The sequence below is a fragment of the Dipteris shenzhenensis genome, chromosome 24, assembly GCF_047967505.1.
Source record: "Dipteris shenzhenensis isolate YYH24624 ecotype China chromosome 24, Dip_SZ_1.0, whole genome shotgun sequence".
In the NCBI taxonomy this organism is placed as follows: domain Eukaryota; kingdom Viridiplantae; phylum Streptophyta; class Polypodiopsida; order Gleicheniales; family Dipteridaceae; genus Dipteris; species Dipteris shenzhenensis.
In genome coordinates, this window is record NC_141619.1 from 28,122,666 (window position 1) to 28,147,144 (window position 24,479).

The following is a 24,479-nucleotide window of genomic DNA, read 5'->3' on the forward strand; positions in this document are numbered from 1 at the left end:
ATGGCTTTTTTAGGCGTTCTCTGCAACAATCTTTCTTTGATTCCTTGCAGACCCGCTGCATAGATCATGAGGTCTTTCTGGCATATACTGAAATTTTCACTTGATGTAATTGTAGCACCTTATTTTGAGGTTGCTACTCATATAATATAATCAATCAAATATTTCATCCCAAAAAAAGTGTGTGTGTGTAGAGAGAGAGACATATGCATGTACATACATATATGCATGTTTATTTAGCATATTAATATATACACATACACATGTATGTAGATATGTAGTTATACCTAGCTATTGAATCATAGCCTTTCGGAGGTGCATGGATACAACAGGTGATGTTAAAGTTTATGGCCAGCTACACGTAGGCCCCAACATTGTAGTGCAGGCCACATTCAAATTTCTTTCATACCTTATCACATGCTTTCTTTACTTCAAGGCAACAAAGGCCGCAATTGGCTAGCATAAATATGATGAATGTCATGCAACACTTACAAAATGCAATCTAACCTCTCTCCAAAAGATCTACGTTAACAGAATGGAGCTGATGACATACAGTTGAACATGTGGGTGGCTCAACAGTACATATCTTGGGTATAACTGTGTAAGAAAGGCTTCAAGGGAAATCACCCTTTACTACTGAGTAGTATTCATTGATTTAAGGCTGGGAATTCTCGACCAGAATTCATCTTGTAAACAATAAACTCATAGACAGCTCTATGTAGAGCTCTCCTTTGCGAGGACCACAAGCATTGCCTGGTTTGATAAGCTGTGTTATGATCGAACAGTGCAATCTGCTAAATGTATTGATTGTAGGTGAGCTCTCTTGGGTCAAGAATGTACAGGAATCCCAAGGAATCAACTTTTTGGAACCTTGTATACAAGATTCTGATCGTTTGCCCAATTATGCCAGATTGACAGGGCAGTGTCATTAATGGGGCCAAGTATGGTTCCAGCTAAGTAACATGGCATAGCATTAACCGAACATTCCATCCAATAATTTTAGCTAGTAATGTGCTACAATCCGTTGCCAACAGAAACATAAGAATTTATGTATTGGATGGAATTCCATTGCAAACCCACATGAAAGCAACAGGTGCTCTTTGGCTCTGTTGGGTTGTAATTAAACTCACCTCTTGTCATCAGACATTTTTAAGGTCAATTTAATATTCATGGCAGCAAGCTCCGCAGTTAAGTATCTAAACGCGAAAGGCATCGCCACTCTTTCAATTCCTTTACCTGTCTTACAAAACCTGCACATGGCCTTCTTATTCCTGCCTCCTAGCGTATGTATACTAAGGCCCAATCCCTGTCCAGAAACTTTTGGACAGAGAGCCACAGGTGAAATCAAACTACCACAAAGAGAGCACACGTAGGCAGTGTGATAGTCAGAGCATGTGTGCATCCTGTCATGCAGCAAATATGCAGCTCCATGTGCCAGAAGAGAGTCCCTCTCCATCTCTCCAAAACGGATCCCACCACCAGCTGAACGCCCCTTAACTGGCTGCTGAGTTACTGGATTCACAGCTCCCCTCGAGCGCACCTGGAAGAAGGAAGATGAATCAATGAGAAGCTCTCCACAATTTTCATGTTGAAACCAACACATTAAGATTGGACACAAAAAAAGCAATGTGCAGAATAAATCATCCATCAAAACTGGACAAGAAAACTGTGAAACATAAAGCTTCAAATACAAGAAATAGCATTTTCTAGCTTTCAAGTCAGGGGACAAACCTGAAATTTGTCAGATACCATATGACGTAATCGTTGATAGTAAACAATGCCCATATATATTTCACAAATGAGTTCTGTACCAAAAACCCCACTGTACACCACCTCTGTGCCATGATAATTAAACCCATGTGCACGTAATATATTTCCATAGTCATCAGCAGCAGTCCCACTTTGACCTTTCTTCAGATTACTTATTTTGAAAGCTCTGTCTTTGACATCTTGAAATGGAGTAGCGTCAATGAACTTTCCCTCCAATGCCCCACCCTGATTATTAAAGGACCCACCATTTTCCATTAGATTCACAAAAAATACCAACAAGAAAATAATATTTCAAGCTACAATTGCTAACTTTAAACAGCCATAACACAAAACATCAAAGGGTGAATGAAACAAAAAGGTTCTGCAACAGAATTGGTTCCCACATTGCAAAAGACCTTCAAAAGGAGAGTATGCATGCAATTGAAAGCAATGCAGTTTGCTGAAGAATCACACCTTTGCTGCCATGGACTCCAACAGCATCCCAATTGTCATTCTAGATGGGAATGCATGAGGATTGATGATGATGTCTGGGCGCATGCCTGTGATATGTGAGAAAGGCATATCTATATCTGGCCATAGCTGTGAGCATATACCTTTCTGGCCATGACGGCTGCTAAATTTATCACCTATTACTGGATTCCGTTCTTGTCTCAAGCGTATTGTCACCTGAAAATTACAAGTAAGGTGGAATTAGGCATTAGCATTCAGAACTCAACTTGTTAGCAAGGCTTACGACATAATAACATCAATTCTACAAGAAGATAAAAGATAATACTAGCTCTATATCATCATGTTCACACAAGAAACCTTCGTTAAGGGACAAGATTAAAGTGTTGCAAGTCAACAAAATTTGCATGTTTCAAATACACTGGAAGAGCATGTGTACGGGCACATACGCGTAAAAGCGCACGTTCACCCACTCCCCCTTCCTTCCCCAATGTGCCCGCCCCCACCCATCCACCCACACCCACAATCCCCCCAACCCAAATCATCCCCCCACATGCACATGTTAGAAACTTGGTGAAGAGAGAGAGAGAGAGAGAGAAGGTTAGGGTGTGAGGAAATGATGCTCAAATGAAGACATGAATAAGGCTTTCATTCTTTCATCAAGTGTGACAAGACAAGCGAAGTACAAGCCTTATGTAGGCTACTCACTCACACACTAGCACCTAGTACATCTGGGATAAGTCCCATGATGACACGTGGCACTCACACAAGACTCACTCACATAGACTAGTACTAGATCACCTAGTACTTCACAACTAACACATCACACCAACACACTCTTTGACTATGATATCTCCAACACCCCCCTTCGGAGCAAAGAGGTGTGAGACCCAACACGCAAGAGTAGACCGATCCCCCCTCCACCGCAATATTGCAAAGAGCAAGTCCAACTATCCAACACCTCCCATGTGATAGTGACTTCTCAGTCAGCTTGCGACCGGCAAGGGCAAACCATCACTCGTCATCCCCCCTTACTCTGAACTGGGTGGTCAATACCATCAACCAAAGTAAAACACAATACAATCATTTTTGGGGGACAACCTAGGGTAGAGGACCTCTTAATGACTCTTCAAACATTCATTTTAGAGGGACTACTCAAGGCAAAGAACCTTTAACTCAAACATAGAAATATTTTCGTTCATTTTATGCATAGCAAGGACTGAGAACCCATGATCCCAAAGTAGCTACTGCACAAGAGTGTGCACACCCTAATGTGAAGAGGTATGTCGGTGAAGAACCAAGCGAGGATGCCCTCGAATGATGTGTCGATGAAGTCCATAGGAGCAGCTACCAAGGGAGATCATGTCATGATTCTCAATGTGCCAATCGGAGAGTTACCGAATGCGAAGAAGAGCCTCGGAGGCTCCAAAATGTAAACCCTGATCAAAGCGCAGCAAGAGGGTGTCCAGAAAGGCCAACCCTAATAAAAAAAGCAACAAGATTACACCTCCAAATGATGCACGACAGCTCCAAAGTGAAAGCAGCTCCCTGGAACAGCTCCGAATGCTTCATGTTCACAGCAGATAGGTGGTGGCTGTAAATGCTGTCAAATACACACAACAAGCTCGACCCGAGGTTGGGAGCAAATGTTATAGTCTCTAGAAGAAGTGCTGGAAAAATCACTATAACGCAAGGAGGGGCTCTCAAATTTGTCCCAAGGGCTTGTATCGTGTTGTGATTTTTTTTTTATCCTTATTCATTTTTTATGCCTCATGTACATTGTTATTGCCCATACTTGCACGAAGGTCCCAAATCGCGTTGTGATGACTTCAACTCAGTTCTGCTAGATTTGCTCAGTTTTTGCCAGATTTTTATTGTTATACCTTTTTAGAGCAATTTCTTGCACATATCAAGGCATTTGCTATAAACAATGAGCCTGTGTTTCGTTGTTTTTTTGGTGCTTGCTGCCCAAAGTTTTTTTGGTTGAGAAAATGGGTGAGAAGATCGGCATTGAGAAGTTAACTAAGACCAACTATCAGCCATGGAAGTTTAGAATGTGCAACTACTTGACCGGCAAAGGTCTTTGGGGTTGTGTAAGCGGAGATATAGAGCAACCCGCACTCCTTGAAGGAGATATTTCAGCAAATGAACACAAGGCCTAGGAAGATTGGAATGAAAAAGATAAGAAATGTATGGATCTTATTTCTGCAAATGTAACAAATGGCGTGATTAGCCATATAAAAGACTCGGAGACTGCACAAGATGCATGGGAAACATTGGAAAAGATGTACATTAGCAATACAAAGGCCAGGAAGATACAACTAAAGAATGAGCTCAATAATGTCAAGAAGAAAAAAATGATTGTGAATGACTATGTCTTGAGAATAAAAGAGATTATTGATGCCTTGGGATCTATTGCAATAGAACAAGATGATGATGACTTAGCGTTTGCAAACTTGAATGAATTAAATGAATATGAAAGTGTAAGTCATTTTTATGTATGAGAAAATCTCCCCGACTTTGAAGAACTGACATCTCTCATGATTACTAAAGAGCTGGTTCAAGGTGGAGGAAGCAGTAACGGGCAAGAACATGGTAGTGCTTTCTACTTAGACTCTGGTAGAGGTAGGGGGAGATCACAACCTGGTGGTGTCATGAAGAGCTGCCACAAAAATCAGCAACAATCTAGTGAGATGTCGCGAGAGGTTGAGGAAGAAGAAACGACAGAGGCAAGGGGAGCAATAGAGGCCGAGGTGCATGGAAGAACAAATAGACAATGGAAAGAAAGTGGCTGATATTATTGTGGAAAACCAGGTCACATTGGAAAGATTTGTTACAAGAAACAAGAAGATGCAAAGAATCGCAGATTCCAGTAGGGCAATTATGCATTATCCAGCAAGCAAAATGAAGAGAGAAAATCTGTTTGTAATGCAGCATATGTTGAATGTTGAAAGGGTTAAGATGTATGGTATGTGGACTCAAGTGAATCAAACCACATGAGCTATCATGGAGAGTGGTTTGCTGATTTGCTACAACCTGAGAGGCTTGGCTTTGCTAAGACAGGAGATGATACTTGTCATACGATTAAGCATGTTGGGAGAATTCCTTTGAATGTGCAAAATGGCTAAAGAAATTATTTGGCTGATGTATTACATGTGCCAAGTATTACTAAGAACTTGGCTTCTATTGGTCGAAAGGTAGACCAAGGATTGGAGGTCAAGTTTAACAGAGAGGGTGTGTTTGTTGAGGACTGCAAGAATAGCACTAAAGTTATTGCCAGAGAATGCAAGGTTGGTAGGATGTTCATCATGAATGTGGGCATGCCTAGTGTGAATGCTACAACGTTCGCAAAAGGACAAGGAGTTGTTGTAAGTATAGAGATATGGCATAAGCAGATTGGCCATGTATATGCAGCAGCTGAAGTTAATGCAGTCTAGACGGATAGTTGGAGGCTTGCCAAAGTTCAGAGTTGAAGATATGGACAAGGTGTGTGAAGCTTGTCAGTTTGGAAAGCATGCCAGGAAATCTTTTCCACAAGAAAGACATATAAAGTCAAAGTCACTTGATTTAATATATCCAGATGTATGGGGTCCCACAAATACACAATCACTAAATGGGGGCAGTTTTTATGTGACCTGTATTGATGATTACTCAAGGATAATTTCACAAAGCAAAAATCTAAAATTTTTTGTTATTTCAAAGCTTTTAAAGCCATGGTTGAAAATGAATGTGGCATAAAATGCTTGAGATCAGATGGTGGAGGTGAATACTTCTCTCATGCGTTTGACAACTACTTGAAGGAGCATGGCAAAAGAAGGCACTCCACATGCAGGTACATCCCACAAAAGAATCCAGTTGCTGAAAGGAAGAATAGACATGTTGCTAACATTGCAAGAGCCACGTTGAATGAGAAAGACAGAAATTCGATGGGTCTATGAGATTGTGAAAAACCTAGTACAAACAAGTTGTGATAGTGGAGCTACTAAACAAGCATCCACACCAATGCAAAATGCAAAAAATGCAGAATGGTAGTACTAAGTCCTAAGTACAACATAATCATGTCGATGGTCGACTATATATCAATCTCAGCATTATCATCAGTAGCAGCAGCAGGACATCAAGGTGGATGAGGCAATGGAGGCATGAAGTCGGCAATAGAGTGTTGTCGGCCACTCAAAGGTGCAGTGCTGGCACGTCTCCTGTTATTGGGCTCAAGCAGTTCATACGGCTATATATATATTATGAACTGGACCCCCACTGCAGCAATACATGAAATGATGCAGAGGAGAAGTATACTAAAAGGCAACCGGATGTGTCACACTTCCCACTTTTTGGATTTGTTGCATATATGCATATACCAAATGAGTTGAGAGGATACTTAATCGAGCAAAAGGGATATCACTGTTACAACCGTGTCACACGAAAGTTTAGAGTGAGCAGAGATGTATGCAAAGAGATGGAATCTTGGTATGCACCACCTAATTAAGTTGCTGAAATGAAGGTTGAAAAGAATGTTGTTGACACCCGTGTGCACCAAGAATCATGCAGATTGAGTGGACCAGAACAGTCCTCTAGAGATGTTACGAAAGTAAACCCTTGGTCAAGAAGCTTGAAAGCACTAGTAAGAGGTGTCGATTTGTCAGCTCAGAATTCAGCAAGCAAGCAAAAAGGGAAAGCAAAAATTGATGAAAACATGCAACTCCTCAAAATAGTATTGGGCACAATTCTGTGAATGATGCTTCTAGTGGTGCAGAGTCCTTAGATGATGAGTTTGGCATACCAAAAGTAAGAACACCAGGTTTGCAGAAAAGGAGTCCAGCAAATGAGCAAATTCTACGTAGATCAAGCAGGGTGAAGTATCCAGTGCAAAGATTTGGATTTGAGAATTACGCAGCACATCATTATGATACATGACAAAAGTAATGCAAAGTGTTGAGCCTACATGATATGAAGAGGCTCGTGGTCATGCTGAATGGGAATCAGCAATGGATGAAGAGATGAATGCACTTGACTTGAATGATACTTGGGATCTAGTGCTTGTTGCAAGAGGGAAAGAAACCCATTGGTTGTATATGGGTGTACAAGGTGAAGCATCATGCTTATGGTACAGTCATGAGGTTTAACGTAAGGCTTGTTGTCAAAGAATATGCACATACATATGGCATTGATTATGAGTAGACATTCAGCCCAATTGCCAAGACGGCTACTGTGAGAGCTGTGATAGCATTGGCTGCATCAAAAGGATGGAAATTACAGCAAATGAATGTCAAGAATGCCTTCTTGAATGGTGATGCACGAACTAGGCAGCTAAAGTCTTTTTTATCATATATTAAGAGAAACCTACTATGGTCTACAGAAGCTAAAATAAAGTGAAAAGTAGCTGGCCAAAAAGTGGATGTGCATCAACATCGTGAATCTACCAAGGTTGGGACACCAACATCTCATTCTGTATTATGGTGTACATACTACAAGTAATGGAGAATGTCTTTCAAGAGGTGAGGATATCAATGACAGAACTTCATATGACTCAGGAAAGTAAGTACCTTGGCTTGTCAAGTTTGTCAAGTAGGAAGGACTGAATGCTCTATCGGTAGATGATTTGCACAAGTTTGTACATCTTTAAAATGTTGTTCTGAATAAAGAGTCTATTTATTGAGGTGGCACTTTACAATGATCTTTAATTTCTTAGGGGGGGGGGGGGGGGAAACAATGATCTTTAAGATTTTGAATTATCAAAATGTAGCCATCCGTGTCAGAGTGATGGGAAAGTGCAGAAGAGCTATCCTTCAATAGGTAGTGCATTAAGGTGCAAGAACTCACAAGAAATCATGGAGATGCACCTTTTGACACCTCTATGATCATAGACCACAAACTATAAAGCCACCATCCCCCTAAGATTTTTACTTCTAAGTAAATCATACCAGGTCTTTCTCTGCGGATACACAAAGTAACAGTATATTTGCAGCTAGTGCATACACATATACGTGTGTGTGTACCATAAAATCATAGTGTCTTTGGTGAACCTTCCATATCTAAGTATCATTTGTTCCGTGCTTCTCTTTGGCAATCATTCTTTGATTGCCTGCATGCACGAGATCTAGATTATCCGACCATTTTGTCCTATAATGAGATCTTCAAAGTTGTAGTTGCTTGTTCCCTCTTTTCTGGGGGACAATTTCACAGTTTTTTGTACTATAATACGAATAGATTTCACCCCCAAAACAAACTACAAAAAAAAAATGTGTGTGTGTGTGTGTGTGGGGGCGGGGGGGGGGGGGGGGGGAAGATAAAGGCTGCTCTTCCAACCAATTTTTTAAGAGCTTACACTACAAAAGACAAGCTGCCAATATCTGTCGGATCCGGATGCCTGATGGTTCTTGGTCAACATCTCGTTCAGAGCTTGCCGATTTATGTGTGTAGCACTTCTCCACTCATTTTGGGCATGTGGATATACTTTCTCCTCAAGTCGTCTCTGCACGTCATCTTCTTTTGCAGCATGTTCATCCGATTCTGTCTGATGCTCAAGCTTTGGAACTTGAACATCCCTTCATTGAAAAAAAATCGTCCGATGCACTAAGATCCTGTGGCAAATGGAAATCTCCAAGATGGGAGGGTCTCACTGTTGAATTCTTTCTTGCTTTCTAGGATCTTCTTAAATTCACCTCGCTGCAAACAGCAAATGCAACATGCCAAAATCAACAAATGCATGTGTCATGGAAAAAGGGTCTTCTCAAGCTGATTCCAAAAAGCAGCTATGTGATTCACTTGGTGATTGGAGGCCAATCACGCTCATGCCAGTCATTTACAAGATCATTGCCAAAATGGTGGTTGATCGTATTAAAGGTTATTTGCATGATGGGTTGCATCCCTCCCAATATGGCTTTGTTCCACGTCGCCATATCACAGATAACATTGCCAATGCTTATATTGGCATTGAATATGCCAAATACACGCAGCAGGATGTTCTACTCTTGCAGGTAGATATTGCAAAATCCTTTGACACAGTTCAATGGGATTTCATCTCGCAAACTATGCGAGCTTTGGGGTTTGGACCAAAAATGCAACAGGTTATTTACTAGCTTTACAGAGATAGCAATGCAGCCTGCATTCTTTCTTGGGATATCTCTGATGAGTTCAGTCCGCCAAGGATGCCCTCTCAGTGCTTTACTGTATGCCATTGCTACTCATCCTATGCTGCAATATATTCATCATCTTGTGGCTACAGGATCACTTCATGGCTTGGAATTGGATGCTAATCGCAGCATGGTTGCTCAAGCTTATGCTGATGATTCTTTCTTTACCCCGAAGAATACGCCCCATGATCTTGGTGCCTTGATGCAAGCCCTCTCTGTTTATGGTTTGGTAGTTGGTCTTCATGTTAATTTTCAGAAGTCTAAGCTACTCCCTTTGCATTCCAAAGACTCGCATAGTCTCTTATGGCCTAGGGATATCATTCCACCCACTCAGCTTGTTCGTCATCTTGGTTACCCTTTGGGGTGGGAACTCACTCGCCGACAACAAACTGATTGGGTTTTGGCTAAGCTTCGGAAAAAGCTTGAGTATTGAAAACTAGCAACCTGGCCTTTGCATGTTCGTCTTCGAATAGTGAAGTCCATCCTTGTGGCATATATTCAATTTGACTTGCCATTGATCATGTTCACTAAGGCAGATCTTACATCTTTCATGTCTATCTTTATGGAAATCTTCTGGCAATCCAAACATGGCAGAAAAAGTCTCAAGCTGCTTTCGATGCATCACATTTGTTCTCCCAAGATGCATGGTGGATTGAATATCACGGATATTCACGTGCATATCCTTGCCCACACGGTAAAAATGTTACTGCAATTTTTGCAAGGTGATCAGCCTTGAGCTCTTATGATTAGATCTCTGGTCACTCATATCAGTATCTCTGATTGGTCATTGGCATCTCGATCAATGGGATTTCCTTTTTTGCTGCACTGATGGTACTTTGCTTGGCTGTCCTTTTGTCTCCCGCCTGCTTCTTGACTAGAAGTATGGTCTTTCTCATCTAGAATGGAATGGTCGGCAATCTTTGCTTGGGAATTCGTTGAGAGCTGAAAGCATTCACTGGTCGCAAGTCTTTCAACCTCCCTTGGCTTTACAAGAACCTCGACGTTCCTACTTTGTCTCGTTTAAAGACATCACCTCGGTTGCTGATGTTATTGATGATGCTGCTACTGTGCTTTCTTTTCTCTAGCAGCAACCAGATATGGATTGGGCTCTCATTATCATCCTTTGTGGCAACAAATTACTTCTATGCTTTCGCCTTTTGTTCCGATTCCTCCTTTGGAACTTCAGGACCGGTTGGAAGATTGGACTTTGACTTCCCAAGGTCCTCTTCTCGTCCTTTGAGGCTATCTCATATTATTGTGCCTGCATTGCATAAAATCATTTTGCCTCAACCTTGGGTTTCAGAGAGAGGTGATTCTGTTTGGCGAATGCATCGCCCAGCCAAGTGGTGGAGGAAAAGATTACAGCAACTTTTGGCCTATACAATACCGCTTCGGCAACAGGTTTTTTTTTTTCCAGTTCTTTTGGGAGTGTTCCATCTGGACAGCTATTGGCTCATCGACACATTGGTCTTGCACTTTGTCACAGATGTTCTGCTTCTTCGGAGATTGTGCCTCACTTGTTTTGGCATTGTCCATGCTCTTGTGAGTTTTTTTATCTGCTTTGACAGCACCTGCAAGCGAGATTCCCATCTGTTCCGTTTGGAAAGTTCTTCTGGCTATTTGGGTTTCATCCATCCAGACCAGAGTTTCATCTTTTCTTCGTTTGGGTTCGCTACCGGGCACTATGACTTTATGGACATATAGGAATTGTAAAGTCTTTGGTTATCCTACTTTCTCTCTGTTTGGCTTTTTCACGCGTTCTCTGCAACAATCTTTCTTTGATTGCTTGCAGACCCGTTGCATAGATCATGAGGTCTTTTTGGCATATACTGAAATTTTCAGTTGATGTAATTGTAGCACCTTGTTTTGAGGTTGCTACTCATGTAATATAATCAATCAAAGAATTCACCCCAAAAAATGTGTGTGTGTGTGTGTGTGTCTGTGTGTCTGTATCTACATTTGCGTCTGCGCCTGCGCCTGTGTCTGTGTCTGTGTCTGTGTCTGTGTCTGCGTGTGTGTGTGTGTGGGGTTCAAAAATTCAGATTGCCAGCATATATCGAGAAGAATCACCAGGGAAAAACAGCTTTGTTTTATTGACGGCTATGTGATTCTGCTACAACGCTTTTTGCAAGTCGATAATCTTAAAATGGGGGATGTTTTGTTAGATCCTCCATCACCTGATATGTAAATTTTATCTTGGTAGCCTCACGAGTTTTTTTCTCTCTCCGAAGCCTACTTATAAAATTTTCTCTTTTGTACTTCATGGTGGGTTTTTACACAAAAATATAAGATTTCACTGTTTATAAAAAAATGTGTGTGTGTGTGTGTGTGTGTGTGTGTGTCTCCAAAAACCACCGAAGGACACACACACATTTGGTTGCACCCCTCCCCGACTTCACTCGTTTGCCTTGTTCCTCGCCTGGGTCCGTTTCTGGTCATTATGGAGCATTTGGTTGCAGAGGACTCATCTATCATTTGGCTCTGGTTCCTTTGATCCATTTTATTTCTTTCGAGGATCCCTTCGTCAATCACTCTATGATTGTATTCAACAGGGAGATCTGGATACTTTGGTCTTGGATGTTTTTTTCCACTGCTTTTGACTTTTAAAGGTTGACTCCATCACGGAGTTCACCTTCAGTATCACATAGTCTTTGATAATTTAAGCTGTGGTTTTACCCAAAAAAAAAAATGTGTGTGTGTGTGTGTGGATGTACTTCAGGATGATGGCACAATTTTATCTTTTTCTATGGCTGCTCGCAAATATGGCTTGGGAGCTCATTATCGTCCTTTATGGCATAGAATTTCAGCAATGCTCCAACCGTACTTGCCGGTACCTCATTTGGAACTTCAGAATCGGGTTGAGGATTGGATTTTACGATCTCCTTCCTTATACGCCCATCCTTTGAAGCTCTCACAGATCACAGTGTCATCTTTGTATAAAGTGTTATTACCTCCACCTTGGATTTCTCACAGAGCAAATGCTGTTTGGCATATGGATCGTTCAATGAAGTGGTGAAGAAAAAGGCTGCGTCTCCTTTGGCATTACAAAGTCCCTCTTCGACAACAACTTTTCCTATGGCGAGTTCTCCTTGACATTTTTCCATCCGGACAGTTACTCGCACACTGACATATTGCTCCAGCTGTTTGTCACAGATGCTAGCACTCTACTGAATCTGTGCTTCACATTTTTTGGTTCTGTCCACATGCTTCTGATCTCATTGCTCTCATCCGATAGAGGCTTCGAGCGTGATTTCCTACTGTTACTTTTGGCAGATTTTTCTGGTTGTTTGGTTTTCATCCACAGAGACAAGGTTTTGATTTATTTTTTATATGGGTGCGCTATTGGACCCTATGGACTTTATGGATGGACACAAATCATAGAGTCTTTGGTGATCCACTATTTTCATCCTTTCTTTTTTTCAAACGCTCTCTGCAACAATCATTCTACGATTGTTTTCAGACTCGTTTGATTGATCAGGATGTGTATACAGCTTATACTGAGATCTTTAGTTGAGTAGTAGCTACTTCGTTTTTGAAGTAACTATGAATGTAATTATGTTACAGCAATAAAAGATTTCTTCCCACAAAAAAAAATGTGTGTGTGTGTGTGTGTGTGTGTGTGTGTGTGTGAGAGAGAGAGAGAGTGTGTGTGTGTGTGTGTGTGTGAGAAAGAAGGTGTGCACGTCGCATGTGCATGTACCTGTACCTGTGGTGCGATCTTCTGATGAGCGTAGTGGCTAACGGTGTAAAGCAACAACGAGAGACGGTGTGAGGTGTACGCCGCTCTGCTGTTCGTCCTCGCCAGGAACCCTGCGCAGCCCCATCCGTACATCTGTACGGTTGCCGTACGATGTCCGTACATCGGTACGCTTCCGTACGTCCGTACACATATCTGCATCGGTTCTGGTTCTCCTCTGCAAAGTCCCGTACATAGCCCCGTACCTTTTGCGTTGTCATCCTTTTTCCTGCAGGTCTTTCTGTACATTGGTCCGTCCTTCCGTACAAGCCAGTCTTCCCGTGCCTTGTCTATATTTCCGTACATTCAGACTTCTCTCCGTACAGCCCGTGTGTACCTCAGCACAGTTCAACGTCGTCCGTATAGTCTCGTACTTTTTGCCGTACAAGTCTTGGGTTTTTTGCTCCGGTGCTTTCCCGTACACTCCTGTGTTTCCGCCAAAATCTTACCTTTCCCTCTGATATCTCCTTACCAACTATACTCTTTTTCTCCTCTCTGTGGGCTTCCTGTGGATATTTCTTTGGGACTGGTTTTTTTGGCTTCCACTACCCTTTTACAGATACTTCATTCCTGAGTTCCCTTTCTTACAAAGTCATGGCAGAATATTCATATGAAAAAACGTTTCAAAAGGAGCGTTCAGTTCCCTGCAAGAAGCAAAAGCACGTTGAGGGTCAGCATGACCCGATGCATGATACTCTTGAGGCTCAACTGGTATATGATGTCATGCATGAAGGATTTGCAGATACGAGGAAAGAGTGGAAAGACTCGGTTCCTTCAGTTGGCCTCATGGTTGAGGTCGATGAAATTGTGGATCCAGTCAGAGAATATGCTAAGAATGCAGTCATATTATTTTTTCCAGGCCGGATGCCACCTGCTGCAGAGATAGGCAATTGGTTGACACGCACACTGGCTGGCTCGTTTGTTCGTAAAGTACACTATGCAGCCAAGGGCTTTTTTGAGGTTATCATGGTGGATGAGATACACAGACAAATGCTTTTGGAACATTCACCTCTCTTTTTTGGACAGCAAATGGTGCATGTATTGCCATGGTCTCCCACAAGGGATTTTCAGGCTTTAATCCGACACAGATGCCCGGTTTGGGTTGAAGTTGTCGATTTCCCACAATGTATGGCCTCACTTTTGCCTAAAATTGCAGCATCTTTAGGTAAAGTGGTCTGCCCACCACGGCCAAATGGCAACTCAAACAGATTTTGCATTCTCTGGGATACTGATAATCCCACACCGGCCTCTTATTCAGTCACGGTAAATAATGTGAACATGGGAAGTGCTTTTTATAAACTCAAATGGGGATTATTTGCAGGGGCTTGTTTTGAGTGCAAAAAGTTTGGACACATGGCTTCACAGTGTCCAATGAATCAACATAAAATGCCTCATACCACTTTACCGGTTCAAATGCCTACCAAGGACGCTCCTACTCCAGTTGCAAATAAAAACAAAGGCAGTAGACAGCTTTCTAGAAGTCAGGATAAAGGCAAAGCTCCAGTGGCTCCCAATGGGAATCTCTCTGCACATTCACCTCCTGCTATTCAATCCTTGACCAAAGGACAGCAACCTCCAACTGATGGCTGGCAAAGTCCAAGAAAAGTTATTTCTGCTCGAAGAATTCCACCCCCCCGCACTTGGAATGGTGCATCTTCTAGTGGAAATACCCAGAGATAAATACAGGAATTGGGATTACATGGGCTGCAGTAACAGCCAGCAGAACACTCTTCCCTGAAGAAGAGGTTGCTGCTTTGCTGTCTACTTCTCAGGTGGCTACTTCTTCTCAGGGGCGAGGCCTTGACCCTGAGATAGAAATGCAAGGCTGACCTCATAAATTTTGCTGCTGTACATAGTTGTTATATTACTATAAATATCTGTACATATGACTGCTCACATCAAATGTTTTACACTCAATGTCTAGGGGATGTGTGACAGTAGGAAATGGAAATCTGTGTGGCTGTACATCAATAGAATTCAGCCTGACATAGTGGCATTACAAGAACACAACCAATATGTCTATGCAGGCAAGACAGGACACTACTGTGGATATGATATTTTCTATGCTGGGGAGCACTCTTTCTCAGGGGTAGTCCTTCTCATCAAACATGAGCTTCAACCAATTATTGCTTTAAATGACAACAAAGGCAGATGGCTTGTTCTCCGATGCATTATTAGAGGAGAGGTGTTTGAATTTGCTTCTGTTTATGCACCTCAGTCCTCTAGAGAAAGAACTGCAATTTGGGATGCCATGCAACAATATCCGTGGAGATATCATGCCTACATATGTGGGGATTTTAATAATGCTCCACAACAGGGTGACAACACCTCCAGACATGACCATATGTTATCTCCTGAAAGGCATGCATGGTCTCAATTACTATTGCATCTGGATTTGGTTGACCTTTGGAAGGAATTGCAGCCTTTGTCACCGGGCTACACATTTCAACATAATGCTTTTTCCTCTTATCAGGCACGTCTGGATCGATGGTATAGTGTAGCTCCCCAACAAAATGGGGATTTTACATGCAAAATCTGGATTGACTATGCCTTTGTGCATTCAGACCATGCACCTCTATGGTTGCGGTTATCCTTTCATAATATGCCAGATGATAGATTGCCACAAAGGAGACATCTAATCATAAACAATAGCTATTTGCAACATGCTGATTTCAAGGCAATGGTTACTGAAGCATCTCATTGTCTGTCCTCTAGCAGCCATATTCATGTTGATGGTGCCTGGGATTCTTTTATTTCCAAAATGCAAGTTGTGATTAGAGCTTATGGCAAGTCTTACATGAAGACTCTGAGGGAAACCATTGCTCAGGCCAAATCCACTTTTCAAGACCTCACTGAACTCAGCCATCATCATTCGTTGTCTATGCATGAGCAAACAACACTATGCCAGGCCAGACATTGTCTTAAACTAAATGATCACAGGAAACTGGCCAAATGGGAGACTAGAGCAAGACAAAGAGCCTTTACAGATAAAGGTTGCTCTTCCAAAGAATTTTTCAAAAGTTTACATCAGAGGAGACTCAAAACAGAAATTTGCAGAGTGCTTATGCTTGATGGATCATGGACTACTTCACGGTCACAGCTTGCTTCTGTTTGTGTGCATCATTTCTCTCAGCAATTTGGCTCTGCAGCTCCTCCCTCGCAACAGATTTTGCTTGCACGAAATTTACTGTTGCAACATGTTTCTCCTATCATTTCCCCTACTCAAGCTTTGGAATTGGAGGAACCCTTTACTGAGAGGGAACTGTCAGATGCAATCAAATCATGTGGCAGATGGAAATCTCCAGGATGGGATGGTTTAACAGTCGAGTTTTTTCTAGAATATTGGCCTATTTTGAAGCATACATTGCTATATATGGTGAATGCTGCATGGCAAAATCGAAAAATGCTGGACACATGGAAGAGAGGTCTTGTTAAACTCCTTCCCAAAAAACAAATTTGTGAGTCTTTGGCAAACTGGAGACCTATCACTCTTATGCCCGTAATTTACAAAGTCACTACCAAAATGATTGTTGATCGGCTAAAGGGGTTTTTACATGATGGGTTGCATCTTGCTCAATATGGCTTTGTCCCGCGTAGGCATATCACTGATAACATTGCTAATGCCTACGTTGGAATTGAAGATGCCAAATACACACAACAGGATGTTTTGTTATTGCAAGTTGATATTGCCAAAGCCTTTGATACTGTTCAGTGGGATTTTATTTCATCGACTATGCAGGCATTGGGATTTGGCACAAAAATGCAGCAACTCATCACTTGGCTATATCAAGATAGTAAAGCTGCCTGCATACTTTCAGGGGATATTTCTCCATCCTGGACTCTTGGTTGTTCTGTCAGGCAAAAATGTCCCCTAAGTGCTTTACTTTTTGCCATAGCCACTCATCCACTGCTTCAATATCTAGACCATCTCTTGGACACTGACCAGTTGCACGGTTTGGAGATTCTTGGCAGTCATAGCATGATTGCTCAGGCATATGCTGATGATTCATTCTTTACTCCAAAAAATACTCGGGCTGATCCGTCCATGATTATGCACGCTCTTTCTACATATGGATTGGCTGCTGGTCTTCGGGTAAATTTTCAGAAATCAAAATTGCTGCCGTTGTATGCACAGGAATGGCACAACCTTCTGTGGCCTCGGGAAATTGTCCCCGCTTCTCAATTCATTCGGCATCTCGGTTATCCTCTAGGCTGGGGACTCACCCGTTCACAACAAACTGATTGGGTGCTAACAAAGTTAAGGGCAAAACTTGAATATTGGAAGCTTGCAACTTGGCCATTACATGTTCATTTGCAAATTACACAATCCATTTTGATAGCATACATACAATTTTATCTGCCTCTCACTATGTTCACTAAGGCACATCTGGTTTCATTTATGTCAGCTATCATGGAAATTTTCTGGTGTTCAAAACATGGCAAGAAAAGTCTCAGATTACTCTCTATTAATCGTCTCTGTTCTCCAAAGATGCACGGGGGTCTGAACATTCTCAATATTCAAATGCATTTACTTGCTCACAGAGGGAAAATGATGATACATTTTATGCAAGGAGATCAGCCTTGGGCTTTCATGATCCGCTCTCTCTTATTACATCTTCATACCTTTGCCTTTGGGAATTGGCAGCCTACTCAGTGGGATTTTTTATTTGGCTCTATCCAAGGCAAGATCAGAGGCTGCCCTTTTGTCTCTCGTCTGCTTCTTGATTGGAAACATATCTTATCCCACTTGGAATGGCATGGCAGGGATTCTTTTGTCTCTCTCTCGGGCAACTCTTTGAGGGTTGAGAATATTTTTTGGTCTAAAGTATTCCACCCTCCTTTGGCCATACAAGAACCCAGACATTCTTATTTTCTCTCCTTCAAAGGCATTTCATCCGTGGCGGATGTACTTTAGGATGATGGCACAATTTTATCCTTTTCTATGGCTGCTTGCAAATACGGCTTGGGAGCTCATTATCGTCCTTTATGGCATAGGATTTCAGCAATGCTTCAACCGTACTTACCAGTACCTCATTTGGAACTTTAGAATCGGCTTGAGGATTGGATTTTACGCTCTTCTTCCTTATACGCCCGTCCTTTGAAGCTCTCACATATCACAGTGTCATCTCTGTATAAAGTGTTATTACCTCCACCTTGGATTTCTCACATAGCAAATACTGTTTGGCATATGGATCGCTCAATGAAGTGGTGGAGGAAAAGGCTGCGTCTCCCTTTGGCATTACAAAGTCCCTCTTCGGCAACAGCTTTTCCCATGGCGAGTTCTCCTTGGCATTTTTCCATCCGGACAGTTACTCGCACACAGACATATTGCTCCAGCTGTTTGTCACAGATGCCAGCACTCTACTGAATCTGTGCTTCACATTTTTTGGTTCTGTCCACATACTTCTGATCTCATCGCTCTCATCCGACAGAGGCTTCGAGCGCGATTTCCTACTGTTACTTTTGGCAGATTTTTCTGGTTGTTTGGTTTTCATCCACGGAGACAGGGTTTTGATTTATTTTTTGTATGGGTGCGCTATTGGACCCTATGGACTTTATGGATGGACAGAAATCATAGAGTCTTTGGTGATCCACTATTTTCATCCTTTCTTTTTTTCAAACGCTCTCTGCAACAATCATTCTACGATTGTTTTCAGACTCGTTTGATTGATCAGGATGTGTATACAGCTTATACTGAGATCTTTAGTTGAGTAGTAGCTACTTCGTTTTTGAAGTAACTATGAATGTAATTATTTTACAGCAATAAAAGATTTCTTCCCACGCAACCATGGCCTTTTTTGCTTTCTAGGTCTCCATACACAGGCTTTGCGCTCTAATTTCAGGTGTTGCGCCGCCTCCTAGAGCGTTCCTAGACCTACTCGTCACCTTTTCCAACCTCAATTCGAGCCTACGTTGGAGGGTATCCCCTGTCATGACCTTGTCAAAAGCTTCCTTGAGCTTCATTGTTGGACAAACGACGAGTTTTTGCTGCTCATGTTCACACCTTGGGCACTCGACTCTTGATGCTCTCTATCCTGCATGTTTTTCATCACCAAGTTTTTTCTCCGTTTGGTTGATGCCCACTGCGTGTCCGTGTGTGTTCTGTCCGTACCGTTTGTACAAAGGGTTTTTGTGTAGATATTTCGATGGTTTTTCACGCTTGTGTACAGCTCCTCCTTCCGGTTTAGGCTTTGCCTCTCCTGCTATTGCGTTGTTGGTCGATAAACGTCCTTCAAGTTTTGCCTCTCTGTGGACTTTGTAGCTGCTTGCTTTCTGCCTCCTTTTCCTTGTGCATAACCTTGGTTATCTACTTCCTTCAAATGGAAACATTGCAGCATCATCGACGGGATCTTAAACGTCATCAGGTCCTTACTCCAGAAGCTTCAAAACATTGTCTCAATCTAGATCTAAAGTCTTTTGCAGATACACTACATGAAGGCTTCTCTGAACTTAATCATGCTTGGGCTGAATCAGTTCCAGAATTTCAGGTTTTCGGTTCTGGCCCCTGTTATGAGTTTGGCTAAAAGGCAGTGCTTCTATTTTTCCTGGTAGAATTCTTGATGCGGCAGATGTAGCTCAATGGTTGAAATCTCTTTTGAAAGGATGCTATGTTGCAGGCTGTTATAAGGCTGCCAGAGGGTTTTGTGAGGTTATATTTACAGATGCCCATTATAAACAACAGTCATTGGAGAAATCGCCTTTGCTTTTTGACAGCCAGCTAGCAATTAATGCCTTGGGAGTCAAAATTGTGGTTGGGTCCAAAGAGGGGGCGAAAAGACCTAAGGAGCCATTGGCATGGACCCCATAGAAGGCTTGGGGGCAAACTAAAGACCAAGGGGCAAATGAAAACATGGGCTGACACATGGCATTCCCATGCAAACCAATTTGGCAAGGTTGCCTTGGGGATCCACCTGGGCTGGTCGACGAACAGACAGAGCAGGGGGGACGACGGATGCGCAGGCATTTTTGGCTCTTGGAAAAAAGGCAGAGGGACCACGGAGTATCGCGGGCGTCATGCCTGGCTGGAGAATCTCTTGGCTGAGAATCGTACGTGATGGCGAGCTGCTGTGTGGAGAGATCAGAATGGAGGTGGCGTTTGGACTTGGAAGCTAGTCAGGCTGGCCACGAGCTCTACTATCATCACGATGGATGGCTCGCTGGTAGGGCTGGAGTTCAGATGAAGAGCCAGCATATCGCACGGGCGAAGAGAGTGAACAAAGGGGCTAAGACAGAGTTGCATGCCGCGAACCAGTTTGGAGGCTGGTAATAAGGCTCCTACCTCACATTGTGATTTGGTCCACAAAGGCTGGCTCGTGACAAGGCCTTGCCTTTATATTACGATCTAGTTTTTGAAAAGTATGTTGGTCACATACAGAGCTCATGGGCTGCCCAGTTGGTCCCTTCTACTTCTGGAAGCTGTTGCCAGTGGAGCTGGTTGGCCATGTAGGTCTGATCTAAGGTCACAAGCTGATTGCACCAGCCAGGCTTGATTCCTTGTTCTTCAGTATGCATGTCATGGTGGCGCTAGATTTGGCAGCGAGAAGTCCTTGGACAGCAGCTTCTTCCGATCGGGTGTGTGCATTTTCTCAATGCAGTGAGCAGGTGGGTGTACAAGTGGGCACTGGAGGCATTTGCAGGGGATTGTGTGACCAAGTCTTGGCTACTAGAAACAATCCAGGGCTGAGTGTAAGCCTTTTGGAACTGAAATGGATGCTCTTTTGCTATGCTTGATGGAGGACAATTTCAGTAGTGATTATGCCATGGTTTAACCAAAAGATAGTGTATATACAGGTAGTGGTTGCTAGGCAGAGGGCACACAGATTGGTACAGCCTCGTGGGCTGAATAGACAAGGGTCGGGTATCCATGCTTGAGATTGGAAAGGTATCACTGGACCCCAGAGAGAGATGGTACAAGTGTGACTGCCATAGTGTTTACTATGTAGAGATACAAGTTCTCTTATGGGACAGGATGTATGCTGCCAATAGGGTGAGAGTTGTGGCAGTCTTGGACAGTGGAGAAAGCTCTTGTATGCTTTCCTTTTCTGCTTTGAGCAGATAGGTAGTTAATTGGGCACTAGTTACAGCTTTGGGGAACTGTGGGGCCAAGCTTACTAGTGACAATTCCACGCTGTGTGCAAGCTTCTTGGACTAGGGATGAAGACCTACTGCAGGATTGGTGAGAGCATTGAACAGTAGAGGCAATGCAGGGTATGTGGATGCCTAATGGGATGTGGAATGCCCCGGATGCAAGAAAGAATGTATCCTTTATGTAGCCTGTAATTCAGGGCCTCTTAATTAATTAAAGAAACACCGAAAGGGGAGCCAAGGTTCCAATCTGTGTCTTTAACTTGGAGTAGGGACGCTCTAGCTCCCAATCTGCTAGTTGTATATTTGCTGAATTGTTAGTGTAACAGTGTTGGCTGCTTAATTGTTAGTTCTATTGCCCTTTAATTTATTGAAGGCTAGTTGTATATTTGCTGAATTGTTAATGTAACAGTGTTGGCTGGTTATTTGTTAGTTCTATTGCCCTTTTTATTGAAGGCCAGTTTCAACTAGAGTGTTATTTGGCACAAATGCCATGTGTGGGTGGAGGTAGTAGGTGTGTGTGTGTATGGTGTGTGTGTGTGTGTGTGTGTGTGTGTGTGTTTGTGAGAGAGAGAGAGAGTGAAGGCGACGGTCGTGAGAGAAGCGGAGAGGAGTGCTCGCTGATCAGCGTCACTGTCCGTACCACCGTACGGCCGTCGTACGGTTTCCGTACGAAGCTAGCGTAAGGATTCCGTTCCATCGAGGCTCCGTTCAATCTTGCACGACAGCTCGTACCTGCAGTCATCCTTCTCAAATTCCGTACAGCTCGTCCGTACTTTCCCGTACAGTCGTCTATTTTTCTCGTCCGTACTGTTCCCGTACTAGTTCCCTTACAGTCGTTTGAATTTACCATACACAGTTTGTTTTCCCGTACAGCCTGTCAGCAGTCCCGTACAGTTTGTCATTTCTTTCCTGCAATCTCTCCTTCTGTCCGTACAGTTCTATCAGTTTCTTTGTGCCACCGTATAGTGCGTCAGTTCAGCCTCCGTACAGCCTGCCAGCCCTTCTTTGTGCTCAGTCCGATTCTCGCTGTTTGATATCTGTTGAATCCCTTAGCCGCCACGGCAGAACCAAACAAGTACTATGTCAAGAGAGCCCTCTCCCCTGAACCCAAAAGACAATCAAGGGAAACCTCTTCCCCCATAGCTCCTTCTTCTGAAGATGCTTCCTATGTGTTTGATATGCTGAATGATGATTTTCAACAAAGTAGAAGAGAATGGATTCAACCTGCTCCGGAACTCACTTACAAAATGAAGCTGCCATCTCTTGTGCAACCTTTGAAGAAGCTCTCTCAAACTGCAGTTATCATCTTTTTCCCAGGCAAAATTCCCTCTGCTAATGATGTGGGACAATGGGTGAATTCTCTCCTAGGTGGATGCTATGTAGAAGGAGTCTATTTTGCCTCCCGAGGATTTTATGAAGTTCATCTTTTGGATGCTTTGACAAAACAAAAGATGCTGGAAATGTCTCCTTTATTTTTCGGTCGCCAGATGGTGCATATCATGCCCTGGTCCCCTAATAAGGACTATCAGAACCTCATCAAGCATCATTGCCCTGTATGGGTTGAAGTGGTTGATTTTCCAGATTATATGAGAACAGAGCTTCCAGGTTTAGCTATGACATTGGGACAAGTGATCTGTCCCCCTCATCCCACAAGTAATAAAAATCGTTTTTGCATCTTATGGGATACTGATAGACCGACCCCTTCCTCTATTGCAGTTGAGATTGAGGGTGTTAATTTGGGCAAGAAATATTTCACTTTAAAATGGGGCATTTTTGCTGGAGCTTGTTTTTCTTGTCACAAATTTGGGCATCTTGCTTCGGAGTGTCCCTCTATCCTTCATCCACCTCCTCCAGCTGCTATTCCTCTGCCATCTAATAAAGGAGGTCAGAAGACATATGTGGAAAAGATTGAAGCTAAAGGAGCAAAGCCTTCAGTTTATACAGGGAGCCAGGCCAATTCAGCTCAAAATAAGGATAAAGGCAAAAGCAAGTTAGGAGAAAATATTTCATCATCTCATGAGGGATGGCAGACTGCAAAGAAGACGGTGCCTCTCAAACAAAGACCTCTCCAATCTCGTAATTGGGATGCCTCTGCTCCTTCTCCAGGACAATCTTCTACCTCTTCAAGCAGCCCCATCTCAAAGGCATGGGTCAATGCAGTCAAGAAGGGTCTTCCCCTTTGTGAAGAAGATGATATTATCACGGAATTGGAAGCTGAGGGTCAGCAAGACCCTGTGGCAATGGCAGAGGCTTGAGGCCTCCCGTTCTTTTGGAGGACCGATCATTCTCTTGTATATATTTTCATGCGTGCTTCTCTTAAATGTTTTTCCTATAATATACAGGGCCTCTGCAACCAAAATAAATGGAGGCTTCTTTGGCATTATATAAATACAACTCATCCGGATGTTGTGTGTCTGCAAGAGCATAATCAGCATTTTTTTGCTGGCCAGCATGGGTTTTTTTATGGATATGATATATTTTATTCAGGATCTGAACAATTCTCTGGGCTGTGCATTTTAGCCAGACATGATCTGCAACCCTGGATAGCATATAATGATCTAGTTGGACGATGGATGATTATCCAATGTATGATCAATGGAGAGATTTTTGAAATAGGATCTTTGTATGCCTCTCAAAATTCAGCTTCCAGAGCTCAAATGTGGAACTCCATAAAGCAATACCCTTGGTCCTCTAATGCTCTACTTTGTGGTGATTTCAACAATTCTCCTCACTGGAAGGACAATACCACTCATAAATCACATATGCTGCCCTCTGAAATCCAGCAATGGGAACACATGACATCATCACTTCGATTTGCAGATTTATGGACAGCAACTCACCCTTCAGTGATGGGATTTACATATCATCATAATGCTTTTACAGATTATTGGGCCAGGCTTGATAGATATTATCTCATTCATGCTCAGCAATATGATGAATATACATGTCAGATGTGGACTGATTATTCACAACAATTATCTGATCACACTCCACTTTGGCTCACCCTTTCTTTTGGTATGCCTCTGGATGACTTGCAGCTCTCTTCAGTCAGAAATTTACAGGTTAATCAATTATATCTTTCTCATGAAAAATTTCAGCATATGATCAGACTGGCTTGCAGGCCATTGCTATCCCATGCTCAGGAGGATCTGGAATTTGCTTGGATCTCTTTCATACATCGTATTCAAAATGTCATTAAGGAATATGGAAGATGGTACATGGCAGAAACCAGACAGCATATCCAGTGGGCAAAATCATACAAGCAGTATTTGGTACAGATTAGTCATCAAAGATCTCTATCTGATTCT

General features: G+C 42.6%; 1 protein-coding gene across 1 annotated transcript in view; it reads right to left on the reverse strand.

Annotated features, from left to right (window-relative positions):
* Positions 1 to 538: 538 nt before the first annotated feature.
* Positions 539 to 24,479, reverse strand: part of NRPA2 (nuclear RNA polymerase A2) — a 117,942-nt gene continuing 94,001 nt past the window's right edge. Inside the window, exons 25-27 of the mRNA XM_087395438.1 lie at positions 2,221 to 2,433; positions 1,729 to 1,992; positions 539 to 1,537 (exon numbers count right to left, since the gene is read on the reverse strand). Coding sequence (XP_087251564.1) covers positions 1,124 to 1,537; positions 1,729 to 1,992; positions 2,221 to 2,433 — 891 coding nt within the window. The 3' untranslated portion in view covers positions 539 to 1,123. The remainder of the gene's footprint in view (positions 1,538 to 1,728; positions 1,993 to 2,220; positions 2,434 to 24,479) is intronic.